This window comes from Hyperoodon ampullatus (genome assembly GCF_949752795.1).
Source record: "Hyperoodon ampullatus genome assembly, chromosome: 1".
NCBI classification, from domain to species: domain Eukaryota; kingdom Metazoa; phylum Chordata; class Mammalia; order Artiodactyla; family Ziphiidae; genus Hyperoodon; species Hyperoodon ampullatus.
This window is the reverse complement of record NC_136914.1, coordinates 122,062,324-122,083,691: the sequence shown is the minus strand read 5'-3', so window position 1 is coordinate 122,083,691 and position 21,368 is coordinate 122,062,324. Positions and strand designations below refer to the sequence as shown.

The 21,368-nt window shown below is 44.2% G+C and overlaps 1 protein-coding gene across 10 annotated transcripts in view; it reads right to left on the bottom strand.

Annotated features, from left to right (window-relative positions):
- Positions 1-2,381: 2,381 nt before the first annotated feature.
- The window catches only part of TTC13 (tetratricopeptide repeat domain 13), a gene marked incomplete at both ends in the record, with an annotated part of 70,302 nt that continues 51,315 nt past the window's right edge, over positions 2,382-21,368 (bottom strand). For 5 of the 10 annotated variants that reach the window (XM_079708915.1, XM_079708916.1, XM_079708921.1 and 2 more), the window contains 11 exons: positions 2,382-2,496; positions 3,998-4,077; positions 4,219-4,297; positions 6,069-6,148; positions 7,102-7,237; positions 9,523-9,632; positions 13,454-13,538; positions 14,380-14,463; positions 16,728-16,820; positions 17,644-17,776; positions 18,747-18,877. In XM_079708915.1, coding sequence (XP_079565041.1) covers positions 2,382-2,496; positions 3,998-4,077; positions 4,219-4,297; positions 6,069-6,148; positions 7,102-7,237; positions 9,523-9,632; positions 13,454-13,538; positions 14,380-14,463; positions 16,728-16,820; positions 17,644-17,776; positions 18,747-18,877 — 1,126 coding nt within the window. The remainder of the gene's footprint in view (positions 2,497-3,997; positions 4,078-4,218; positions 4,298-6,068; positions 6,149-7,101; positions 7,238-9,522; positions 9,633-13,453; positions 13,539-14,379; positions 14,464-16,727; positions 16,821-17,643; positions 17,777-18,746; positions 18,878-21,368) is intronic. The other 5 variants (XM_079708914.1, XM_079708920.1, XM_079708917.1 and 2 more) reach the window with 1 other exon arrangement.

Below are 21,368 nucleotides of genomic sequence, written 5' to 3'. Positions count from 1 at the left end.
GAAAGCTTTAAACAGAGGACAGCGTGTATGATGCAACTCTGATTTTTAGGTGAAATTGTTCAATGTAACAGAAGATGTGATGAGAGAACTTTAAACATTATGATATAAAAATGCATTCCAAATCTTCATGACCTTCTCGAGACAAGAACCCTCAAAGATGGGAACAGGAGTCCAGTACCCTCTCGGCCACCAAACAGACCTGCTCTGTTCAGACCACAGTCAGATTGGCTCAGGTATTTTGGGACTTGGAGCAGAAGATGAAAGGTTTTCCCAGAACATCTTGGGATCACAGAATTTGGCATTTCAGTATGTCTAATGACATGAGAGTTATAATACTCGCATGAGGAGAAACTGGTCTATTTAAATGAAAGCTGAAACGTAGTCACTTGGAGTTGGTAAACGAAGTTTCAAGGAAAAATTACATACTAATTCTGGGGTTTCGACACACTGTCGTATATTTTAGAAAAGTCAGCTAATTTATTTGGACCATTTCCCCAACTGAAAAATGGGTGTCTCTCACTTAAAAATCTTGAAGAGTTGGTGATAAAGTAAAGAAAAGTCCTTGATAAAGTTGAAAGATTTTGCTTTTGAGATAATAAGGAAAAAAGAGGGAAAAGTTTAAAAATGTATTCATTTCTCCTTTGTTTAATCTCTGCAATCCCTATCTCACTTGGCAATGCTGTAGGCTATACCTGGATGCAGCTCCTTTGTGGCTTCAGAAGTCTTTAGGTAGCCCAGTTTGGTCAAACAGCATGAAGTTGAGAGTGCAGAGAACTGTAACAGATAGATGGAGATTTTGCACGGAACAGTGTTAAGTACTCTGAATCTTGAGAAGAACCTGCGAATGAATCCTTGCTGCCTCGAGACCGTGGTGAGGCAGGCTAGGCCCTGGGGGTCAGAGAGGCCTGGCTGGATCCTAGCACCTTGGCTTTTAATAGCTGGGGGACCCGGGAGAGTCATCAACCTGCCAGAGCCTCAACTCCCTTATCTGTAATATGAAAATGAAGACCCAAGGGAAAGCTGGCCTGTGGGTGTGAAATCTCTTTCTAAAGTCAGGTGTGCCTGACAATTTCTATCACCATCCAGATGAGAGGAGAACACGAGCCAATCTTTTTTTTTTTTTTTGCGGTACGCGGGCCTCTCACTGTTGTGACCTCTCCTGTGGCGGAGCACAGGCTCCGGACGCACAGGCTCAGCAGCCATGGCTCACGGGCCTAGCCACTCCGTGGCATGTGGGATCTTCCCGGACCAGGGCACGAACCCATGTCCCCTGCATCGGTAGGCGGACTCTCAACCACTGCGCCACCAGGGAAGCCCGAACACGAGCCGATCTTGGTGGCTGTTCTGAAGCACACGTCAGGACCCAGAACAGCATCTGTCCAAAGGGCAAGTCCTATCTGACTAAATGGCCACGTTCTGCTGAGACCACAGACAACTCTGCCAGTCCCCAGCGTTAAGTCCCTGCCAATGAGCATGGACGCCTATAGACACTGCTGTGTCCCTCTCGTGCAAGCCTGCGAGACAAAAACTAAATAACGGAAAGAAGCAGTGACTAGTTTAACTCTTTAACAAAAATCAAAGAAAAATGAAAATGATTTGGAAATGGCAACAGTTTAATTGAACCCTTTTACTGTCATCTACCCTGTCTGAAAAAGGAAATCAGTAATTTTCTGACTGTTCTTATAACCTGACAGTGAAACTGGTTCACACAATGAAAACGTACATAATCCAGTGTCAAAAACTGGTGATTTACAGAAATCACCCCCATTTATTTTTTCCAGCAAAGAGGAGAAAAACACACGTTTCCACAACTCAGTGTTTGAATCACTGGCAAAAACTGTCTGCCTCATTCAACGTTCCCGGCCACGAGCTCCTGGAGCACTCTGATGGCCACGAATCTCCCGTGGTTCAAACGAAACGGAGAGCCCACGCATGAGGATTATGTGAGTTGAAGACAAGATGCCTTCTCACAATGTGCCTAAAAAGAAGGTCTTTGAAGAATATCCAGATCTTTAAAGGAATGAAAACACTCCTGTTTTGTTGTTGGTTTTGTTCCTTTTAATGATTGATTTTTGGTTTTTGGAATAAACTTTCTTCACTGGGACGAAGGAGTTGTATGACTTGTAAGTGGAAACCAAGAGGCCGCTGGCTAATACGTATGCCTCCCCTCCCACAGAGCTTTTCTGTCGCCCCAAAACCCTCTTCCATGATTTTTGTTATGGTTCGGAAAGGTAAGGAAAATGACTTCAAGTATTCAATTCCTATCAAAAACTGGTATCAAAAGTAATAAAGGACCTAATTTCTTTATATTTCCATGTTTTAAAAAATAACTTAAGAAGCAAGAGGTCCGGCCCTTTACTTGTATAAATACCACAGCGTAACTAGAGTTTCTTAAGACAACGTGGGGAGGAGTCCGTGTTGAGCACCTCGATCATTGATCTTAACGTTGGGAACGTCTCGGACACGGACGGAAGAGTCTTGTAAGAAGGTGAGATACTGAAAAAGAAAAACACAGAGCAAGGGTGTGAAAATCAACATAGCTGTACAAAAAAGGCAAAGCTTACGGTCTATTAATTCCTATTACGATATTCACTTTCCAGTACTCCCTACGCACGACAGCAGACAATGTTACAAAGCAGGGGGCGCTGTGAACAGAGCAGGTCCTGCTGCAGCGATGGTCTGGGGTACGGGCAGGCTCCCACCATGAGCTGCTGGGAAATTCAGCCAGTCTTCGGAAAGAAAAATCAACCCGATTTGCACAGCAAGTGTTACGCACACACGTCCCATTGGGGCACATGCTGGACATGGAACCGGGAGACACAGGTTTCGGGTCCAGCCTTGACCCTTATCAGCTTTAGGGGTTCCTTTCAGCCCCGCTTCCCATATCTGCAGCAAGAGGGAGAGGGTTCCTAACTCCCAGAGCTAGCAGGAGCATGGGATAGGTGTCAAGGTACGCTGTGAAATGGCAGCTGCACAACATAGGGTAGTGTTGCTATCTTTTCCTTAAAGAGTTGTTGAAAGATCAACCCTGTAAAATGATGTAGGAAACAGAGGCGAGGGCTTTGACCTTATGGTCATGTTACTAAGACATGTGTAAACTAGTAAACGTGAAACAAGAATATACTGCAACGAGGTGTAGCTGTTAGGAGTTTCCATTACAGAGCTCATGGAATCCTTGCAAACTGGACAAAAGTGTCCTACAGACACAAATTTCTGTTTTAAACAGAGCACAAATTATCCAGCAACTTTTAGAGAGGTTGCTGTGTTCAGTAGGTAATGAAAGGCAGAACTGGAAGTGGTTATGATATAAAAAACATAGAGAAGGAGCAGGAATAAATAAGGTTAAACGGTGAGATTTGCTTATTCTTAACTAACTCTGAAAGCATCTGTGAGTTTAATTTCATCGCAAATTTACACGTTCCCCGTGGTGCTTCTGAAAACAAGGGCCAGGAAAGATCAGAGTCTGCTAGGCTCTCTTACCGTAATCGTCAGGGGTAATTTCTGGCTAGCATTTCCTGACTCACGTGTATTCCGCACCTAAATAACAATAAAGTACCACCTTCCCAAAACCTAGAGCGCAGGAAAAATGCAGCTGAAAGGCAAGGCACTACCACCGAGACTCAGTCTGAATCGGGTGCAGCTCAGTGTTCAAAGTCACTCCCGAATACTGACCCTGAGAGTCTGGGACAAAGGGCGGATTAGGCAAGAGATATGGATATCTGACTCTATAAATAAGACATTTGTAACCCTTTCTTCACAAACTGGTTTCCTTACTTTATTCATTATTCACGTTTATCCATATACTCACCTGCTAACGGGTCTTAACGCAACAGCAAAAACATTTTAACCTTGAAAAGTGGATTAAATTCACTGTATAATCATAACTCATAAAAATGAGTACAATTCCAGTTTCACGACGCTCCAAAAGTAACGGGGAGCCCCTTCTTTCCCTTTTCAGTTGTAACATCCTTTTGTTTGACCCCTATCAAGCAGTTACCTTTTCAAGTTCATCCAGCTTTTAGCTATTTTGCTAAAGGCCTCTGAACCAGGGGCGGTCATAGCTTCAAAGTCAACCAACTGAAAAAGAAAGAAATTTAACAATGTGATCAAACATGGAGGGGAAGCTCCCTTTGGGATCCGTTGCATTCGTGTGTCTCAACACAGAACTCCACAGATTGGGATTTAAATGTTTCCCTTCCAGCTCCAGCTCCGACATACCTTCCCTTTGGGAATTTTTCCTGCTACTTCTTTTCCACTCGCCATCAGGGCTCCCACAATCACTGAGTAAGCGATCAAGCTGTTTAGGTAAAGAACAATTACCAGTCAGTCCCAGGCCACGGAGAGTTACCACGTTAGAGCTCACCACGGATTTTCCATCCTAAGAGATGACATTTTATTTCTCTTAAGAATTCTCTGGACATTAAACATAAGAATATTTTCATTTGCCTTAAAAATATTTACTAATTTACTAATAAAACTATTTACTGATTTACTAATTTAAGGGTAAACGTGTAAGAATAATATTTTTCTGAGAACAAAAAGTTTCTTTTAATTCCTCACTTGGCTTTTCTATTCTTGTGAAAGAGTGAATTAGAAAATGTGCCTGCTTATATTTTTAACAGCTTCATGAAGCTTGGCTTTAAAACGCAATATATACGATATACTTTGTCAATGCAAACATATTAATATTATTGTTTAAACATTAAACACTTTGGCCCTGAAGAAGAAACAAGCAGAACGCGTTTGCAGAACGCACTAACAGACTGGCCCGAAGCCTGCTGCGTTACGAGGACTTCCTGGCATGTCCGGACTCACTCTGGATCCAGATGTCTTTGTGGCACCAGCTCTGTGCCCTGTGCCAGGCAGCCCAGGACGAAGACAACTAAGACAGACGTCTTGCCCCGGCGAGCTGACACCAGAGAGAGTGAGCCCGTCCCGGGGTCGCCTGCCAGGGAAGCCCTCACTGAGGCCGCGGCCACGCTGCATCTTCGAGGGCCACGGGTGGGGCCCCCGAGGCAGAGGAGGGGGAAGCGGGCCGGCAGGGGCGGGGGACAGGAAGGTGTGGGCATGGGCAGGGGGCGCGGGGAGGCAGAGAGCAGGGCGGCACAGCCGCCGTGAGGACACGTGCGTGCACAGCGCCTGCGAGGGCGGCAGGCGGAAGGCGGCAGGCGGCACGTGGAGGCTGCCTGCTCGTCACCCATCGTGGGCACATCTAATGACGACTGTCCTGAAGGCACAAGATTTATGTTCCCACTGTGTTTCAATGCCGTCATTGCCGTTATGTAAGTTCCGCGTAAGGGCACGCACCTGTCTACACCGCAGAGTGATCGCCACAAGCCTGGTTTCCATCCATCACCACGCAGGGGACCCCCTTCGCCCATGTCGCCCACCCGCCCCCGACGCTCTTGTCATGTTATAACAAAATTTACCACATTGTGGAGAGTTTTACTTTCTAAAGTAGTACTTAAAGATCAAGACATTTAAGTGTATTACTTTAGCCAAAACATCTTAAAGTCAAACATGTGCTAACAGTGGCATATGCCATTCGCATGATTTACTGTACACGGTACCAGATAAAAGGGAAGAAAAAGAAAGCTCTACAGACACATCCTTGTTTGAATGACACCTGAAAGATGCCTGATGAATTCAGTAAGTAGCAAGAATTCATTCATAATAACAGAAATACTTTGCAATGGTTGGTGACCCAAAAGTATTACACGTTAGGGCTAAAGGTCAATGAATGGCCATAACTTGGGGCCAAGGGGAGAAGAGGGCAGGGTACAGTCTGGGCAAATATCAGGAATTAAAGCACAGGGAGCACACGTGTGCACACAGTGAGACTTCGAGCTCCAGCCTATAAACGCCAAGTACCTTCTTTTAGAACTACCTTCCAAGACCCTTGGTGATGCAGTAGATCAAGGACATCATGTTTGGGTGGACTTTGAGAAAAACCAAAGGGGTCTTCCCGCTATTGCTGGGGTACCTGTACCCAGGGCCACACAGGAGATGTAAGCAAAAGGAGTGCGTTCTTCACTCCAAAAACTGTCAGATTAGAGGATAGCACTCACCTGGATCCACGAGAGAGTGGCATTAAATTATAAAAGTAATAAACTAAGGATAAGATTAAGTTGCCAACAGCATCAGTCTCCTAGGAAAAAAAGACATGTGCTTATGAATTTAAATAACAGATTATAAACTCATTTCTTATTAGGTGACAAGACACATCAGAAGCATTTACATTAGGAAGAGGATTATTTCATTCTTCTCCTACAAGAACCTACTTTTCACATCCTTGAATATTTTATACTCTTTCCAATGATTTTTTTTCTCACGAGAGGGTATACATTCAGTTCGGTTTACAGCAGTATGTCCCCAGCTGCCTTTAAAACTGAAACCTTTTCTGATAAACCTAGACATCTGTTTCAGTCTATAATGTTACTTGAAATGTCAACATATACATTGAGATGAAAATAAAACAAAGCACTTATTAATACTGAATACACTTTCTCAGACTACAGGCCTCTCTACTCCAGGGTTCTGATTAGTGCCCTATCCCTGCCCACTGAGATTTAGGTGATCAGTATACTTAATTTATGTGTATAAACTGATTAAGATCCTGAGAAACAAAGTAACTTCCCAAGGGCCACGGGCATCCATTCCAGAATGCGGATGGAGTGGCCGCTACACTGTCCACACAGTGACAGCTACAGCGACGGAGGTGACATTGCAGCTCCTGCTACCAAGGAGCCCCTCCTTGAGTCGGGGAAGCAACGGAGGGAAGAGGTCACAGTCCAGGAGAGTGTCACTAAATGCAGCACAGGTCATGTCCATCATGGACCAACCTGTTCTCTTAAATCTTGACAAAGCCCAAATTTCTGATACTATGACACAGTCACTACATACATGTATCATTCCCCCTCCCCAGTTTCTGTAGTTACTAACTACGGGAATTGTCTCTACAAGAATATTAAAAGAAATATTTACCGCTCAATTAAAGCTGATTTCAAGCATAAACTGTGTAATCCCAAGGAAAGGGTAAAGGCTTTAAGAAGTTTACAGAAGAATCAGAAGAAGCATGGATAAAATGAAGATAAAACCTACCCCAAATTCTGATGAGAGAATCAGTACTTTTCCTTTTGCTGTTAGATCTTTATAAAGTGCATCTATTTCGGCGTGATATAATTGTGTTCTTTCTTCTGTGGTCTGGGTTTCCACGGAAAATAGTATATTGCCTACCCTAAAAATACAAGAAGGTGTGTCCAAGGCACGTATTATACGGTTCAAAGAGCTAAGCACAGAAGGGTGGGGAGGGCAGCGTGGTGACGGGGTCACGGGACGCAAGGAAGACTGTCTCTGCCTCTCTGAGCAGACAGATGGGGCGTGTCTCACAGCAGGCAGCTTTTCCACAAAATACGGTTTTGCTCAGTCTAACTGTAGGCCCTGTTTACGTGAGCTTAAGCTAACACAGGAGGAGGAAACTACACAGAGTACAATGTACTTCAATGCCCAGGAAACATTTTATCAGACAGCCACCCTATTACAATAGAAGAGCAGGGGCCGGGGCTGTGCCCTGAAAGCGAGCTCAGGGCCTCCACTGTTTCCTTTTCTTTAAGCTTCTGCTGCATGTGTAGCTCCATGTGAGGCTCTGTGGAGCATATAAATTCTATGCAACAGGTATTTACTGGATAACGCCGGTACCCAAACGCTGAAAATACTCCTCAGACCCTCTAAAGGACAACACAGCAGAGCTGCCGCCTTGATGGAGGGACGGAGGGGGAAACGAGGCCACAGATTATGATGAGACCATGCGTAGAGCTGTTACAGTTCATCAGAGGTCCCAAGGAGAGAGAGTTGATCTACTCTGGAAGACATGGAAGAAAACAGGAAATGCTTGCGGAGGAAGGAGCCTGAACCTGGGTCTTGAAGAGGAGGATTGCAATGCCAGAGGCTCAGAGCCAAGAGGTGGGAGGTGACCTTGGGGAACAAGCAGTCCAGCTGAATTAGCAGGCCAGGCACTGGCAGGAAAGTGCTTCAGGGAAGGCAGGAAGCGTTGTTTGAGGCCATGACTACAAAAGGCCTGAATGTGCGGCAGGGGGGCCGATTTTGGTGTCAACAGGCAAGGGCAGGGTATGGACTGGGGAGGGAGTTCTGGAGCCACGGGGGCACCCCGTGGACCTGGCCTTAGGACCCGAGGAAGCACTGGTCAACCACAAGAGACCGGAGATGGAGGCAGGGTCATGAGTCTAGGTAGGGGTCAGAGGCCCCGAGCAAGACTGACAACAAATGGGGTGAGACAGAGAGCTGAGCAAAGATGCTGTGTTTCAGGGAAGGCCTTAGGGACTCTTACTCGGCAGTTCCATTTCTGCCTGGGAATTTAATCATGGGTGGATGAAGAGGTAGGAGAAAAAATTTCACCTCGGCAGAAAACCCTGGAATTCCTTCTTGGGGGAGAATGACCCTTATTGGGAAAGTACTTTGATAAGTGGCTTGGGTTAGAGATGGAGACCTCAACGACGTGGCAGAGTCATAGAATCTGGAAGTTGCTAAATGGGTGTTTCCTCGTGAAGGCCCATGTAAGTTCGGACAAGGAAGCCAGAGCCCAGGAGGGGCTGAGAGGACATGGCTCCCACGGCTGAGCTGCCGGAAGTCCCTGATGCAGAAGTGGTGGAGCCCCCTAGGGAAGCAACTGAGGAGTGCGTGTTTCGGGGACGGCAGTGAATGGAGAAGGTCAAGGTCATTCCATCCAGAACTCAAGGGGTATGGAGGCTCCTAGGTGAAGTTTGGATTTCAGATGTAAATAAAATGATCATTAATAAAAACGGTCACTGCGGCGCTACTACTGATAAGGTGAAAAAATGGGAAACACCCTGAATGATCAGTGACAAAAAAATTAGTAGGAGCAACTCTACAATATCCCTAAAATGGAATACTATGCAATTTTTAAAAATGCTTCTAAGAATAGTATATGGGGAAATGTTTGTAGTAAGGGTAGAAAAGAAACAGGTTATAATACAATATGTACAGTATAATCTCAGTTTTTAAAGGAAATAATGATTTAAAATTTTTAATCCTTGCTTATCTGTATTCTAAAGTTTCAATAAGACTGCACTTACACTCTCATACTACATTAAAACCTATATTTAAAAATCCAATAATAGCCTTCAACCTGCCAATCTCTCATCTTTTTTCCATTTAATTGGTAAAAGTCTTCCCCACGACAAACTTCAAGAACCCAGAAGAATGCTTTCCACAAACCACATCAGACATTATACTTAATATCTAGAAAGTTGTTAGATTTAGCACAGTCAGAAAATCTATCTGCTGGTGTAATAATCTAAATGTCACGTTAAAAAAAAAAAAAAAAAAAAAGCTGGTTCTCGTTACACACTGGACCTTGATAATCTCCGTTTCAGGAGACAGCCAAAGCCCAGGAGGTCCGATCTCCCACGGCAGCGCCAAGCGTCTGCATGCCTTCTGACACCAGCCCCCGTCTGCACACCCGCACGTGGGAAGCACACGTACTTGTCTCCTGTAATAGTGATCGTGAAGCCATCATATTCCTTCCCTTGGTCTTTGAGGCTGGGAACTTTTGTGTTCACAGTGAACCCATCCTTCGTTTTAGTATTAAACTGCTTTCGGGGAAAAAGAAAATTCACGTTACTGCTGAGATTCGCTGTAAACTCCCAACTGCCACTCTGCAGCTCCGACTCCGACTTTCATGTTTTTAAGAAGGGTCATGGTGTGCCAGACACCGTGTATTCTCTGTCCTGGCCCCATGCCCCGACCCAGACTCTCAGCCCAAGTCACGCTCCCCGTGGCCCCTGCCAGAGGGCAGCAGAGAGCCTCAGAGCAAAAGGCGCACAGCCTCCCTGCAATGGCAAGGCCCCTGCTCACTGCTAAGAGCTCCCTTTTGGTCTTTTCTCTCATTCACCTTAAGTGGCAGCCACTTTGATACTTTGCAGAATAGTTGTACTCAACATCCTGTAATTCAAAAGAGCACCTTGTGTTTATGCTAGTGCTTCTTCAAAGTAGACTCTCATCTGTCTGAAAATACTCAGAATTTTGTCAACTGAGAATTTTATACACACGCATGCACACACCCCAACTCTGCAGACCACAGAGTGACAAAGCAGAGTATTCTAAAGGAATTACACAGAGATCAGAGTGGCCCTTAAGGGTGATGAGTATGAACACGGCTTTCTGTTGAAAACACTTTTGACAAAGTGAAATGCCAATAAATTGCTCCAGAAAAATCCTCCCCAATTCGGTTATTTAGTGTAGCCAACATTTTTGTAGGATTGACAGACTTGAATAAGAGAATCAATGGTAAAATTAAAAGAGGTCGTGCTTCGCATAAAATATTGGAGGGAAAGTTTGTCCAAAAACAGCGACAGCCAGCAGGCGTTCACCAAGGTCCAGAGAAGGAAACAGATGAATGGACGTCAGCAGGGGAGCCGGCAGCAGGGGCCAAGACGGGAGGTGTCCTGTATGAGGACAAGGACTTGTAGAGGCAGAAGGCGCTAACACTTAGTATGTGCCCATGCTTGTTCCTGCTCACAGCATGCCCGTAAGACGAGACACAATCTCCATCTTACAGGTGAGGAAACCAAGTCGGTGAGATGAAGCGAGGTGAGGTCTGGCCCGAGCTGGCACGAGGGAGTGGCAGAGTGGAAACAGGGACCCAGGCCCTCTCGACGTCTAGTCCCCTAATTTACTAACCAGCTGCCCCGAGGGGAGCTGAGGTACATCTGAACTTGGCTTTTCAGAAAGCAAAAGTCAATGTGCTGAAAAAGTACACATACTTTTCAGCAAAAGTACCTATATCTCAGTGGAGGCTGTCATGGCATCATATTCACCAAGCACTTTAAACACAAAGGTGTATTTTTATATACTTCTACGTGTGCCTTTAGAAAGGCCAGTGTACCCACAGCCTGGCTGGAGGTGCAGTGAGCAAAACCACAGTGGGATGGCCACTCCAAGATGTGGCCAGACAGGCAGTGACTTTGCAGTGGGAGCCAGGCACTGGGCGGGCGATGCCCGGCCCCTTAGCTGCTCTCCAGGCAACTGCTGCCTTTTGTCCATTGCGCTTTTCTTTTTAGACAAAGATACACATATATTAAAATATCCCTAAGCTGATTTTGTATTCTGCCTAATATAGTAAACTTAAATGCCTAAAATACCCACAGGACAGCTAAAGACTAAAACCTGAGTCAGGCTCTAGTTTTCTTTCCGTCTGGTGCATCCAGCGGCCCTCGGTGCGGCCCTTCTGCCCCCTCGGGGGCGTTTGGGGAATTTATGGGAGAATGTGGTGGCTGCGGGGATGAGGTGCAGGGGACCGTCACAGAGGCGTGACTCCCACTGGACTTTCATGTAGATGAAGAACCTGTTTGTAATGTAATGATTATCTAGGCCTGGAACCAGACTCCGTTTTACACTCACACGCTAAATATTTGTTACAGTTTTAATACACACGGACTTTCCTAGGAATGCAAACAGCATATAAATTGAGGAAAGAGGATACTATACATTGCGTGGAACTTTATTAAGTGTGGTTTACCATTACAGAAAACCATTATCGCCGACATCGTAGCTCATGATACTTGTGTCACCAAATGACACATGGATACAGGGCTGCATCTGTCGCTGTCACGTTCACCAAGATTTTAGACATATGTGCAAGCAACTGGCTACTTCTTTGTGGCTTCTCATGAAGACATGCCTGAATGTTGACATACTGAAATACATGGTTTTCTACTATAAACAACTTACCTTTTAGAACTCCCTTACGGCACTATGGTGACTTTTTTTTTTTTTGCGGTACGCGGGCCTCTCACTGCTGTGGCCTCTCCTGTTGCGGAGCACAGGCTCCGGATGTGCAGGCTCAGCGGATGTGCAGGCTCACGGGCCCAGCCGCTCCGCGGCACGTGGGATCTTCCCGGACCGGGGCACGAACCCATGTCCCCTGCATTGGCAGGCGGACTCTCAACCACTGCGCCACCAGGGAAGCCCTATGGTGACTTTTGAAAGAATTTTTTGAGTAGGTGGGATACATTCTTTATGAATTTCATTCTAGTGCAGTAAAGGGGCCATCTGAACATGTTTACGGAGTTAAGATGGGTCTGAGAAGACTGAGAACCACTGTCTCAGTTCATGAGACCCTCACAACAAGCAGGTCAGTCGGAATTACGGCTCTCCAGCACCCGAGAGCCTGGGATGAGACCGGGAGAGCCTGTCAAACCCGGCGAGAAGACTGGACCCTGGGTACGGAGTCAGCTCATGGCTTTGTCCATGACGGGATTCTTCCTGGTTATTCTTTAGAAATGGATAAGCTTTGGTCAGTTATAGAAATTTCTTAACGTTTATTTGATGCAAATCAATCTCATCTACTATAGCTACAAGGAGAACATTGGTTCAAGTTTTATGTTATAGTTCAAACCATTAACTGAAAAAAACCAAATCAACCTGCTGCTGGCACATTTTTGGGTAGTTATGTTCCTAGGTGGAGAAAAGGTGCATAAAATTATAACTTCTTAATGGATTATACTTTTAAACAATATAATTTCTGTCCCCTGACGTGCCCTTTATTTTGAATTCCAATGTTTCTGATACTGATACTGCCACACCTGCTTTTCTTCAGTAGCATTTGCCTGCCTACCTTTCCACCTTCAAGTTTTTGAATGTCATCTTGTTGTAGGTGTTTCCTGTGAATAGAACACAGCCGGGCTTTAAAATACCGATCTGCGATGCTCGTTCTTTCAGTGAGGGATCGATTATTAACGTCATGTTGAGACACAGCATCCATTACAGACATTTCCTCCTTACCTTTTTTCCCCTCTCTTTCTGTAAGCTTTTAGTTGAACTGACTTCGTTTTCTTTATTCCATTTTCCTACCTTCTAGGGTCTGTTTTGTTTTATTTTCGTTATTATGCACAATGTGTTTTTATCAGTGTTTTCAAGTAGCACACTTTCTAAAACTTATAATACTTATTAACAAACATGCATTTAATAATTATGAGTTCTTTTTTAAAAAAGTACTGGGCTGCGCTGGTGGCCCAGTGGTTAAGAATCCGCCTGCCAATGCAGAGAACACAGGTTCTAGTCCTGGTCCGTGAAGATCCCCCCATGCCACGGAGCAACGGAGCCCGTGCGCCACAACTATTGAGGCTGCGTGCTAGAGCCCGCAAGCCACAACTACTGAGCCCGTGTGCCACAACTACTGAAGCCCATAAGCCTAGAGCCCATGCTCTGCAATAAGAGAAGCCACCACAATGAGAAGCCCGCGCACCACAACAAAGAGTAGCCCCCGCTCGCTGCAACTAGAGAGAGCCCAAGCCCAGCAACGAAGACCCGACACAGCCAAAAATAAATACAAAAGTAAAATAAATAAATTTTTTTAAAAAGTACTAACTGTTTCCCCTAAAAACACCTACTGTGATTTTGATGATAAATTTACCTTCATAATTGGAAGGAGGTCTTCCACTTTGTGGACCTTTTCCAGAGCTTCTCTAACTTCCAACAATCCTTTAGGATTATTAGCTCTTAAAAAGGGAAAGACAGAGAGATGGCAACTAAAATTAATACAGAAATTAATAATTATGCTCTTACCTTTAATTAAAATAAATCATCCTTAATTACTAGTGGCTCAATATTCAAAACGGTGGACCAAAAACAAAGTTTTGAAATAATGGGATGGTTTAGTCTAATGAGTATTGGGCTACAGATGAGAATTAAGGAAACAAGACAGCAGTCTGTCTAGAATGTGAACTGGGGAAAATCTGAAAGGATGGACAGCCAATGTCTGTGTGGACATGCATGGGTCTGGGCTTGGTCAGAAAACCTTGATTCTCCTATTCCAAGTATGAAATTAGAAGTAAATGTTTTTTCTTCCTAAAGTTGCTCAAATGGAAGTATCCTACTAAGCTCTTATAACAATTTTATATTTACTTGGTGACAGCTAACATTCAGAATTCCTTTTTCCCCAGCATTCTGTCCACTGTCCTATCTATACTGTACTGCCTCTCAGTTGAGGGAGAATGAGTATTAAGGCGGAAATCCCTCATTTAATCCCTAATTAAGAAATTCAAAGAAACATCCTGCTTTGAATTCAAAGAAAGGCTAGACGCTTTCAAAGAGGCTAGAAAAGTCACAGCATTGTGTGTAATATAAAAATACTCAGTTAAGGTCCACGGATTTTGTGAAGCTCTTAAAAAGAAGGTTGATAAATGATTATGAAAGGCTTTATGATTCCAAACACTACGTAAAAATATGACATATTTTGTTTAGCCCGTCAATAGGCTTGGTTTTCAAGTTTCATAAATATAACTAATGTAAAATACATAAAATTTATCCATTACTATGAAAAGAAAATTGAAAGATTACCCATGATAAACTAGAATTCTATCTTTAATAAAATGAAGAATTTTCTCAAAATATTCCAGGTATCTCATGTTGATCACCTGACCCCTGTAAGAAAAAAACAATTAAGAATGTTTTTACAAAGAAATATGTTCCACACAATATCTAATTTCAAAGTTAATTCAAAAGGACAATAAGAGAGCTGGGAAATTCACTTGTTTGCAGGCAAAGAACGGTAGAAACAAACACCTGTCTAAGTAAGACTGATGGTCAGCAACTAGGCTTATCCTGGTGGGAAAGGCACCAAACTCAGCCCTGGAGATGCCAAAACAGGAAGAAAAGTCCTCAGGTACTTAAACGGGGCTCAGACTTGTATGCCCCTTTCCTCTTATGGATCCTTTCCCTTTTTTGGCAATATGCTCCCTCCTGCCCCTCGGCGCTCCTGATAGCATTAGGGGCTAATACTCCTTCTTGCTGTCTAGGTTACTAGCTGTCTTCATCTCCTCTACCACTCTAAATAGTATCTTCCTCCTGTTTCTATCCCCACCCCCATTTTTAAAACTCTCCCAGAACCTCACGTACAGCCAACACGCCAATGTACCCATCCAACTGATGTACATGTCTGGAAACAAACATAGCCGACTGCTTCCCGGACACCGCTCCCTGGACTCCCCACAGGCGAGTCAAACCTCAGGTTCAGGAACTCACCCCAGCTCCCCAGCGTGTTCACCTACGTTCTGCCCTGGGGCTTCCTGGCCTACTGGGGCAACCACGTGCCCACCCAGCAATGGGACAGCCTACCCGCAGCTTCACGCTTGCCTTCACTTCTAACCCACCCCTAGTGTTCCGACCTTGCCTTCTCAGTATCCACTCTTCCCCTCCAGTGCACTTCCACAAAGCTTTCCAGACCTCGGTACCAGTGCACCAGAATGTTCCACAACTTTCTAACCAGTCCCATGCCTCCAAGGGAAGTCGCTGCCCTCTCATCTATTCTGCCACCTGTGGCCAAAGTGATCACCCAGATGTGTAAATCTGTTCAGCTCACTTCTCTGCTTATGATCTCTGAATGACTCTCTTTTATTTCAGGACAAAAAGTGCCTTAGCATGGATATGTTAGCTATATTTTGGGGGAAAAAAAGCTGTTTATGTTTCAGCCTCTGCCTGTCTTTCTGGCCTCGACTGCTGACAGCCCCTTAATCATAAACTATTCACCAGTCATAATGAATTAGTGATACCTCCCTGACCATGCCTGACTCACAGGTGGGTCCATGCCTCATCCACCTCTCTCTGCTTTCCATCTTTCCAAACAGCATCACCTGAAGGCTGGACTGGGACCACCCCCCGCCCCAGCATCCTGTACACGTGACCACCACCACTCTTAACACACTACATAGTAGGCTCATAGCTTAGTGAGGTCCATCTTCCTCACTAAGCTACAAGCCTTCTGTAGTGAGAGGCTGTACTTCATGGCTAAATCACCATCATGCTGCACAGCACATGGAGAGTGGCCTTTAGTTAAAGGTAGTTGAGTCTACCTGTGAATGTCACAAATTATTCTGTAAGAAACAGGAATACACAAGTCACAAGGGGAAAGGAAATTTATTTTCTAGGAATTAAAAAAGTAAATGTCTTAACATTTCCATTAAACTTAAATGTCCAAGTTGTATACTAGAATATTTCCTTGATTCAGGGTTCTGGAATTAGAAGCGTTTTAGATGTGACACAACTACCATAGGTGTAAAATTTACCCAAAATTAAATTCAGTGGGTCTGATACTGAAGCTGATACTCTTTAATATTTGCTCATCATATATCTAGAGGGTGGCTAAGCACATGAAGGGTCGGGTAACGAAGTGAGCACTTCACCCACGCCCCTGACTTGCCAGAGCCTCTGGACAAACAAAAGCTCTCCAGCTAACCTGGCTCATCCTCCCAGGAAGGCAGCTTAGCACCCAGACAGCGTTTTTCATCCAACCGCCTTGGGTGTTGCAGGGTTGGAAGGAGGAGTCTTTCCCTCACCACAAGAATTCTTTAAGCCACACGATATTATCGGGATCTTATGGTAATGTAATATTCTCCATCTAATTACTTTCTATGATGTTTTAGGACCCTTTAAAGACTGACATCTAGGCAAAAATCTGGCACTCTACCCTTCACTTGAGCTCTGCAGCAAAGAGCCTGGAGAAGGGGCACAGCATTTCTTCCTGCAACCAGGCTAGCTCAAAGGAATGCGGGAAGGAGCTTGCAGGTGCAGAGCTGATTTGTGTCAAAAAGTCACCGAGGAGGGAGCACTGGGTTGCTCGTGGTCTCCATGAACTGACGATTTAAAATAAACTCCTATGAGAACAGGAAAGATAAACAGAATGTTCATACCTGATTAAATTGATGTGGTTGTTAAAACCTCTGCTAAGACTTCGTGCTGGCATTTGATCCAACCATAACACTGGCTGGTCTGGGTCAGCAATCCTGTAAAATAGAGCTTATTTAAAAATGAAGGCCTGGGCTTCCCTGGTGGCGCAGTGGTTGAGAGTCCGCCTGCCGATGCAGGGGACGTGGGTTCATGCCCTGGTCCGGGAAGATCCCACATGCCGTGGAGTGGCTGGGCCCGTGAGCCATGGCTGTTGAGCCTGCGCGTCCGGAGCCTGTGCTCCGCAACGGGAGAGGCCACAGCAGTGAGAGGCCCGCGTATCGCAAAAAAAAAGAAGACCTTATAAAACCTAGAAATGTTCAAAAGCATTCAAAATAAAACATGTAGAGGTCTTTGGAAAACAACTGCTCAGTCCATTACATCTAAAAGTATGAAACACAAACCTGCAAATTCCAAAAAGATGTTCTAACTGGAGCAAGGAAGAAGTCAGTACAGGTTTACTAGTAGAGCAGGATTTTTCTCATGAAAATGAGTATCAGCGGTTCCCCCTCTAAACTGTAGCTGGTTGGCCAGGCCCACACTTCAAGCATAAGAAGACTGGTGCACTGAAGCTCGTTCAAAGGTACCACAGGTAATGAATGATACGCTCTTCCAGAGAGACTGCTTTTTCTACAACACTTCACTTAAAAATGTGCTCGGAAGCACAGCAACAATCAATTCCTATTTCATTAATATTCATCCAGTGTATTTCAAAGAATAATGATGTCAGGAATTTCTGACAAACTTTAGAAAGGAAAACATAACTTACAAGGCCAATTATTAGTAAATAAAATGGGATTCAAAACCTGTGAACTAGAGGAGACTTAACATTTTCTGACAATGATAAGACGTCTAGCTTATTTTCACTGAAACGTCAGTTACCGTCTCCACTTCACTGCGATGTCAAACATGTCTCTCCACTGCATCAGCCGTGTTTTCCCATTCATTCGAACCTTTGAACTGGTCCACGTACGCTGTACAGCTTGCATGACTTCTAAGGCTGCCAAACCCATGGCTAAAAGAAGGAAATGTGGGGGAAAACAGAGTTTGTAGGTACCCTTTAGAGGGAATGATCTTCGCCGACAACTCGGCGAAAGAATCATGGAATCTTAAAAAATAATAATAATTGGTTCTGATGCACCTAGGGGCCGGAAAGGAATAAAGATGCAGACGTAGAGAATGGACTTGCGGACACAGGGAGGGGGAAGGATAAGCTGGGACGAAGTGAGAGAGTAGCACTGACATATATACACTACCAAACGTAAGATAGCTAGCTAGTGGGAAGCAGCCACGTGGCACAGGAGATCAGCCCGGTGCTTTGTGACCACCTAGAGGGGTGGGATAGGGAGGGTGGGAGGGAGACGCAAGAGGGAGGGGATGTGGGGATATACGTATGCATATGGCTGATTCACTTTGTTATACAGCAGAAACTAACACAGCATTGTAGAGCAATTATACTCCAATAGAGATGTTAAAAAAAATGACAAAAAATTTTAAAGGCAAAAAGAATGAATAAAAATTAAAATAATATGAAAATAAACTGGGGAAAACGAAAAAGAATCACAAGTATTGGTAATTTAACAGGACCAGAGATGCATTACACAATGGCCTGACTAAAATTCAACTCTATCAGAGGAAATTGGAGACAAGCTCACACTTGGCCGCTCCCAATCCTGAAAGAACTGAGGTTCAAATCCCTCCTCACCCTACAATAAGGAGACAGCTCTGGTGGATGAGCTGTCTGAGTTACAGCAATGACTGAAGGCCTACCTTCTACATCTACACCAAAGCAACAGCATAAGAGCCAAAGCTGGAAGCAGTCTTCTCTCAGAATGCAGTGTGAATGAATCTATACATTTCTGTTCTGATCACATGGAGATTTTCAGTAAGCACAACAAATGATTCTTTTCAAAAGTACAACGTGGTTTACCAATCCTCTGCTCCTTTGTCATAAACACTTCCATTTTCAGATAGTTTTAAAATACCTCTGTGTATTCTCTTGTTTGGCAGGAAACCAGGTGTTTCATATTGCATCAGAGATCCCAAACGATCAGCTACACAAATCAGCTCTTGGACCTCGGGCTTATAACTCTCAAAATTCTGATGTAACACATCTCTGGAAGAAACATTACGTACATGATAAAGACTTTTACCACAGGTATCTGGTTATCCAGTTTCACCTGAAAAGCAGTCGCTTCCTCCACTGGAAAAATAATCAAGGAACTTCTGACCACGTAATCTTTACTTCAGTGGTCTGTACCCAACCAGACACAAATTCAAAGAAGGACTCTCCGTGACAGTGTGTGCACAGTCGCCGTCACGTGCTTGTTAGTAACACTGATAACTAGTTTGCAATTCAGGAGACACGTCTGAGCCTTATTTGTTCTGTAAACCTCTCCAGAACACAGGGACTGCCTCTTTTGACAACCAACCAGACCCGACCCTATGTCCATCTCCTGCTCCGGCCCCAAGTTATTTATATGATGCCAAGTGGACTTGGAATTGTGTATGTGACTGCTACTGTTTACCCGCCAATCTGCTAAAAGTTTTCGTAACAAAGACTGCAATTCTAAGTTACAGGCTGTGTCAGCGTCCCCAAGGGTTCTGTAATTCACTAGGAGGACTCCCAGGCTCTGTGGACGGTTGTATTCGTGGCTCTGAGGACACAGCACGATCGCCAGAGGGAAAAGGCACATGGGGCGAGGTTCAGAGGAATCCAGGCGCACTTCCAGGACCCTGGGGAGACACGTGGCACTGATTCCCCGAGTGAAACGCTCACTGGACACGCCGGGCCCAGGGATTGTACTGGGGGCTGACCACGTGAGCACCCCTGCCTGGCAGGTACCCTAGGCCCCCAGAGGAGGGCAGGTGTTCAGCATGAACCGCACTGTTCATACACACGGCGCAGGTGCTGGGAGCCATTCTTAGCTCTGGGCACTTGGGGGTAGGGGGAGATCCCGAAATCCCCGTTCCCAGATGCCAACCCGGGGCCAGCCTGGTGAGCAGGCCTCTCCAAGGACAGCCCTTCAGGCCACCCCCCCTTTTCTGCACATAAGTATTTCTCTAAAAAGGGGTGCTAGAGAACATACATACCTCTTTGGGCAATCTATTTTGTTTTCATTATCTTGATTATTGAAACTGACAAAAGCATACAACCTCATTACTCAACGAAAGAACCAGAACAATTATGTAGCTCTACCTACTTGTATGCCACTTTCCTGTCCTATCCTCCTGCCTCCCAGGAAGAGGTAACTTATCTTGAATTTTGTGTTCACAGTTCCCTGACGTCCTTCTTTTAAAAAATAGGTTACATATGTATATCCCTAAACAATATATTCTATAGTTTTGCTTATGAGCTCTATTGGAAAAATGATGTGACCCTGCAGTGTACCAACGTGCTGTTTTTACTCAACTTTATATTTCAAAATTAGTCCACACTGTTGCTTGGGCCATTTGTTTATACTGCTGTATAATACCCCACTAGGTGACAGTATCACATTTATCCATTTTTCTGTTCATGAACATTTAGGATGATTTTGTTTTCAGTTGTGAACAAATAAAGTGCTATCAACAGGTCTCCAAGCAGACATGTGCACAGGTACATGTTTCTCTCCTGAATATACACAGGAGCAGAACTTTAAGATTGTAGGACGTGCAAATATTCGATTTTACACAATAAGGACAAACTGCTGGCAGAAGTTCATGGAGCAATTTATACCCCAGTATATGAAATTTCCCCATATCCTCCTTCTGGTCAATACTACTATTATCAGACTTTGTATTGCTAATATTTGTTTACCTAGTGGGTGATGTGGTCGTATATATTTATGAACTGAAACATCTTTTCATATGTTTGCCATTCATGTTTTCCCCTTGATGAAATTACCTGTTCATGTCTTTTGCACTTTTCTAATTAGCTGTTTGACTTTTATTTGCAGAAACTGTTGATGTCGAAAGGTTTACAGTCAGTCCAATAATTGACCCTAAGTAGGTGATATGACTTTCCTATTTTTAAGATTTTTCTCTTTACCTTAGGTGTTCTCCAGTTACTTATGATGTGTCTGAATGGATTTTTTTTTCGTTTACCCTGCTTTTAAAAAAAAAAAAAATCTATGAATGTATGTGTTTCCTTCGTTCTGGAAAATTCTTAGCCATTATTTCTTCAAATATTGCCTCTCCTCCATTTTCTCCTTCGGGAGTTTGAATTACACACACAAGTGTTAGCCCTTCTTACATTTTACGTATCTTCTCTCTTTCAAGTTTTCTAACTCCTTGACTCTCTGTGCTCTATTTTCCAATTCTGCAATTTTCTCTCAGTTATATCTAATCTGCTTTTTAGCCTGTATACTGAATTCTTCATTTCAATGATTATATTTTCTATTCCTAGAGCTTGTTTCTTTGGTCTGCAGCATGTGGGTCTGTGGCATCTGTCTGGTCATTTTTTATAATCTCATGTTTCTTGATCATGTTTGTGGTCTCTTCATAATTTCTTCAAGCATTTCATTTGGAGTTATTGTAGAGTCTGTTTTCAACAATTCTAATACCTGAAGTCCTTAAGGGTCAAAGGACCCTTAAGGGTCCTTTGGTCATCTTGGTTTTCATTCTCA